General features: G+C 51.5%; 1 protein-coding gene across 2 annotated transcripts; it reads left to right on the plus strand.

Moving 5' to 3' along the window:
- Positions 1–325: 325 nt before the first annotated feature.
- hmgn1b (high mobility group nucleosome binding domain 1b) lies at positions 326–3,198 on the plus strand. Of its 2 annotated transcripts, none has more exons than XM_086160676.1 (6): positions 326–490; positions 1,590–1,613; positions 1,737–1,766; positions 1,842–1,886; positions 1,984–2,091; positions 2,164–3,198. In XM_086160676.1, the coding sequence occupies exons 1-6, from the start codon at positions 473–475 to the stop codon at positions 2,209–2,211; spliced, it is 273 nt and encodes a 90-aa protein (XP_086016802.1). In that variant the 5' UTR covers positions 326–472; the 3' UTR covers positions 2,212–3,198. The 2 variants fall into 2 exon arrangements, with proteins under 2 accessions (XP_086016802.1, XP_086016803.1); XM_086160677.1 differs by having other exon boundaries at positions 1,845–1,886.
- The last annotated feature ends 1,801 nt before the right edge of the window (positions 3,199–4,999 follow it).

The raw sequence follows: 4,999 nt of genomic DNA on the forward strand, positions 1-4,999 counted from the left end.
TTCCGGAGGAGCGGCGGCGGCCGGCGGAGCCTCCAGACGGAGCGGACCTAGTTATAGCAGATGGCCGCGGAGGAAGACAAATAGCTCGCGGTCGACGCTGAGTGACGTGCGGCGCGGCCACTCATGAGCGAGCTACGATTTGAAATGGTGTCGACGGCCCGGCGGCTCAACCAATGAGAGTGGAGCGGAGGCGGGGCCTGCCGCCGTCACTCAGGCAGGAACTATAACGGTTTGAATAGGGAGGGAGGGGGAGAATCCAATCCGGTTTGAGCTAGTTTTCCTCCCAATGGAACATTAACGTCTCGCTTGGCTGTATTAGACTGTACTGGTACAGCTTTATCCTCCATATACCACTGTATTTCCTCCTGTATTGAGTGAACACCAGGCATTTAATTTTGTTTTTTTTTTAAAAAACGTTTTTTTTTTGGGTTTTTTTCATCCCCGGAAAAACACACCGCCACACAAACCGATCATGCCTAAGAGGAGCAAAGTGAGTAGACGGCGGTATTTTTCATGCATTCGAGCGACGCGGCGCTACTTCAAAAAAAAAAAAAAAACAACAAAAAAAAACCCGCAGCATGTAGTCCGAGGAAATAGGGCTGTTTTAAATATAATATATAAGCAAAAAACAACGAAATGTGGCTTCGGGTAGCCGCTGCAGCCCCCCGGGGGGGAGGAGGACGGCGGCGGGGTGCTAGCGCGTCCTCCGGCCGGGAGTTCGCTCTGCTTTTTCGGATGCATTTGTGGGATTCCGGCTAAGCGGCTGGTTGTCGCTCCGACCCGCCGCGCTGTGATTATCTTTGTGCCCCGGCGGTCTGTTTCCCGCGACCCCGCCGCTTTCCCCGCTCTATTTATCTGTATATCCACGTTTTTTTTTAAAGGAATCGCCATTTCTCCGTCGAGTTTGCAGAGAAAGTTAGCGGCGTTATCGATTGTCGCCGCGCTGTTTACCAAAGTTTCTAGCGGACGGGGAGAAGGGGGTTAAAAACCGAGCCGAAGGATTGGAAAAGCGAGAATTTCGGCGTTATCCGCATTTGCCAAACACAACCACTATTTTTTTTTATATTTTTTTTTTAAATAAAAAAAAAAATCAAGATTTTTTTTCCTTCTGCCTAGCAGCTATAGCGGTGCTATGCTAAGCTAACATGCGTCTGTTTTGTTTTGCTCTTGGAGGAGGGCTCGCGCGCGGCCGCCATTATTAGCAGCCGTGAGAACGCGTTTCTTGGAAGGCGCACGTCGTGTGTGTGTGTGAGTGAGTGTCTGTGTGTGTGTGTGTGTGTGTTGGCGGCCGCGGCCAGTTGTAGGGGTTATGTAATGGCGAGCCTCCGTCAGCACGGCGCTGCTCCTGTTGCTGGGGATTCTGCTCCGCTCCCGTTTTTCCCTTGTTTTTTTTTTCAAACGCGTGGCGGGAACCGTCTGCGCGGCGCTCGGTTTGTCCCCCCGCACATCCCGGCGGCCCCGCTCATTACCGATGAATGGCCGTGCGGGCTCCGCCCACCTCCCCGCACCGCCTCCCGCCGCTGCACCGGAGGCCGCGGTTGTGTCCGTGAACGCCTCATAACTTGTGTTTTGTGTTTCCTCCCCTGCAGGCGACCGCGGGAGGCGAGTCAGCGGTAAGGACCCTCTGCAAGACCGGTCACCTTTAGCGGTGAAAGTTAGTCCGCCCGTCGGCTAGGGGGCGACAGCGTCCCCCTGCCGCTTGTGTAAACTAATCTGTCTTCTTTGTCGCCCCACAGCCCAAGAGGAGATCTCTCAGGTTGAAAGATGTGAGTTGAGCCGCCCCGGCGCTATGATTCTAGCCGTCGACGGCTGTCTTATCATGTGTTTCCATCCCTTTTCAGCAGAGACCCGTGCCTGCAAAGGCAGAACCCAAACCCAAGCCAAAGGTGAGGCTTGTTTTTTTTTTTTTTTTTTTTACATTTCCACAAGCGGCGCCATTCGTTCGTTGGTGTTCTAACGCCGCGTCTGCACGTCCTTCTGCAGAAGGCGCCCGCTAAGCCCAAGAAAGCCAAGGAGGTGGAGAAGGCCAAGCCCGAGGAGAAAGCGCCGGAGGCCCCCGCTGAGAACGGAGAAGCCAAAGCCGAAGAAGAGGTAACGTGCGCGATGACGCCGGCGCCCGCGACGACGCATCTTTTTCGACATTGACGCATCCGTGTCTTGCAGGCACCAGCTACAGACGCAGCTGAGGAAAAAGATGAGGCGGCGGAATAACGTCTCTCCAACCACATCTTTTACCAGTGCTCCCTGTACCTCTTTTCTTGTACAATTCAGGGGAATATTTTTATCAACTATTTTCTAAATACAGGTTTTTTAGTAGTTTGATTGTAGAGAACACCTTTTTTTTAATGAAAAAAAAAAAAAAGTCAATTCGGAGACGGGGGAATTTCACCACATCCCAGAACTTTGCATTGCCATCGAAGTCGGTCATTGTTGTTACTGTCAGTGGATTTTCATTTCAGTTTAAAATGTGAAGGAGGGGGAGGGGGTGTGTTTTTTGGGGGGGGAGGGGGGGAGGTAACATGCAAGCGCAAAGGTCACAGGAGCGAGGGGGGGGGTCAACAACGGAGAGAGCTTGCCTGCCTGGATTACATTCCATATGCTTTATAAGGGACAGTGTATGTAATCTGTGCTGGGGTGGAGACGGACAGTCGCAGGGCAACTCATCGAATTATTGTTGATATAATGAAGAACAGTGTTTTAGAATATTTGTAAGCTTCGTTCTTATATGTTAACTCTTGTACTCATGCAGTTTTCTTACGGAATCTGATCAATAAAGCTAAAATCCCTAGTACTGGAGCTCTCCCTATCCGAAACTGTGCATCTCGTGTGTTGGTTGTGTCCCTGTTCTGTGATAGCATTGCAATAAATTTGTATAGCTGCTGTGAAAAGGGTTTTCAATCTTTCTGTATGCAGTGTGTAATGGTACATTGTAAGGATGGTAAAAATGGAAATTTGTTTTGTTAGCCAAGCTAATGAGGTGTGTACCCATGAAAAACAAGCGGCGACCGGCCTCCTCAGCGCCGGCAGACAGACTGTACATTTTATTTGAGATGTCAAAAATGCATACCAGCAGTAGCAATATCCAAGTGAGGTTTAGGTTTCTGTATCTGAGTGTGCAGTTTCTTTTTTTTTTTTTGTTTATAGATGTACCTGTGTAATGATTGTTATCAACAAACCAATAAAGTTCAGTTGGTAGTTGTTACGCTGTTTCATTTTGGAAACGTCAGTTAACTAGAGCTGTAGAAGGAGGCGCTGAGCCGGATTTCAAACAAGTTGCGCGACGAGAAAAATCTGCTAGGAGATTCTCAAATAGAGCAGCAGTCTAGGCTTGGCTGAATGTGTGTGAGTGTGTGTATGTGTGTGTGTGGGGAGGGGGGGCACCTCGGCAGCACACCAGACGGTGGCGGAGGACGTGAGGGTGGCCTCCACCACGGCGGAGAAGCTGAGGTGTGGAAGAACACCCTCCGCCTCCAGGTCCACGGGGAAGACCTCACAGGTCACAGGCGGCGCTCGCTTCTTCCACAGGAAGCCGGCGTCCATGTGCAGCAGCAGCTGCTGGGTCACAGGCGAGTTGTTGTGTCTAAATCAAAACGTGACAACTGCAAACACACATCTGTCAGCTTGTTCCGGACCTTCTGGCTCCAGCCGACCCTCTGGAAGGAGGAGACGGGGTTGCGAGAAGACATACGAACCCAAACGGCGAAGCCGCGGCGACGGTGGAGGCGTCGGTCCAATGGCATGGTGGGGAACGGTTTAGATGGTTTTGGCTTTCCTTCACGTGCGTCTGCAGCTGAATCTGCACGGAGTTCAGCACCATGGACAGCTGCAGGCTGCAGGTCCACCGGCCGCTCTGCTCCACAGCGATCTGCTTCGCACACGACTACAATACCACCGCCAGAACGCTGGCGAGGAACCCGCCAAGGTCAGGCGACCTCCGATGGACCTGGAGAAGGGTTCCTCCAGCCGGACGCGCTTCGCAAATCTTTCCTTCCTGCCCTCACGGAAGAGGAAAACATCTCCAGCTAACTGCTCCTCCTCAGACGTTGCATCCTAAAATATAGATCATCTTCTCCCACTTGCAGACACGGGATCTATTAATACGCAATATATATTTATTAAAGAGAAGTTTCTGGAATGTTACCCCTCAATTATTTACTGGCGCTCTATTTACCGGCTATATTTTTATTAATTTTTCATTTGTTTCAGCTTTGGAAAATCCTCCAAACTTGCCTTCTTCAGACGGTTTGACCCCCGAGGACGACCGAGAAGATGGATCGCACACACACACACAACGGCCGCGACAACGCTCTGCTGTTACCATGACGCCCCACCCATAAATGTATAAATAGTTATATTTATAACCGCCGCTGCAGGCTAATGTCGCAGACTTCCATTACCGTGAAGTCGGACCTTCACAGGTCCCCTGGCGGAGCTTTGGGGATCCTCTACCTGCAGCTCATCATCTCCAGGTCAGAGGTGAAAAATCCACCGGACGTGAGTGCTGGAGGTGGAATTTCAACCATATTTTTCCTGACGTTTTCACCGTTCGACTACTTACATTCATAAAGCCCCGAAGGCTAAAACCGAGCCGCAGGTAAGCTGCTCCATCTCCTCCATCCTATCTGTCCGGCTCCGAGCCCCGAGGTGTTCCCAGCCCAGAGACGGAGACACGTCCCTCCAGCTTGTCCCGGATCTTCTCCGGAGCCCTGAAACCCCTCCATGGGGGGGCCTTCAGGAGGCACCCGGACCAGAAGGAGCCTCCACGATTATAACGATTTCCACCCCAAACACCTCACACCCTGGGGATCATCTTCAATGCCAGTGAAGGAGGACCATCACCAAGGGAAGATCTTTACAAGATGAGGATTCCGGAGGTCTCACCTGCGCGCCGCGGTGGAGATCCGGATGTTCTTGGTTCTCCAAGGAGACGCCGAGTGGGAGGAGGAGGCTCAGATTAGCTGCTTACGGGAAACACTCTGCGAAAATTAACCAGACGAAC

This window comes from Fistularia commersonii, chromosome 15, assembly GCF_037954325.1.
Source record: "Fistularia commersonii isolate RoL2024-O1a breed Wild chromosome 15, RoL_Fcom_v1.0, whole genome shotgun sequence".
NCBI lineage: Eukaryota > Metazoa > Chordata > Actinopteri > Syngnathiformes > Fistulariidae > Fistularia > Fistularia commersonii.

What these genes read in the sequence shown, in the direction of transcription:
- hmgn1b (XM_086160676.1), top strand. An exon ending in CCGCGGGAGGCGAGTCAGCG is followed by an intron (nt 1,614 to 1,736) that starts GTAAGGACCCTC and finishes GTCGCCCCACAG; the next exon opens with CCCAAGAGGAGATCTCTCAG. An exon ending in AACCCAAACCCAAGCCAAAG is followed by an intron (nt 1,887 to 1,983) that starts GTGAGGCTTGTT and finishes GTCCTTCTGCAG; the next exon opens with AAGGCGCCCGCTAAGCCCAA.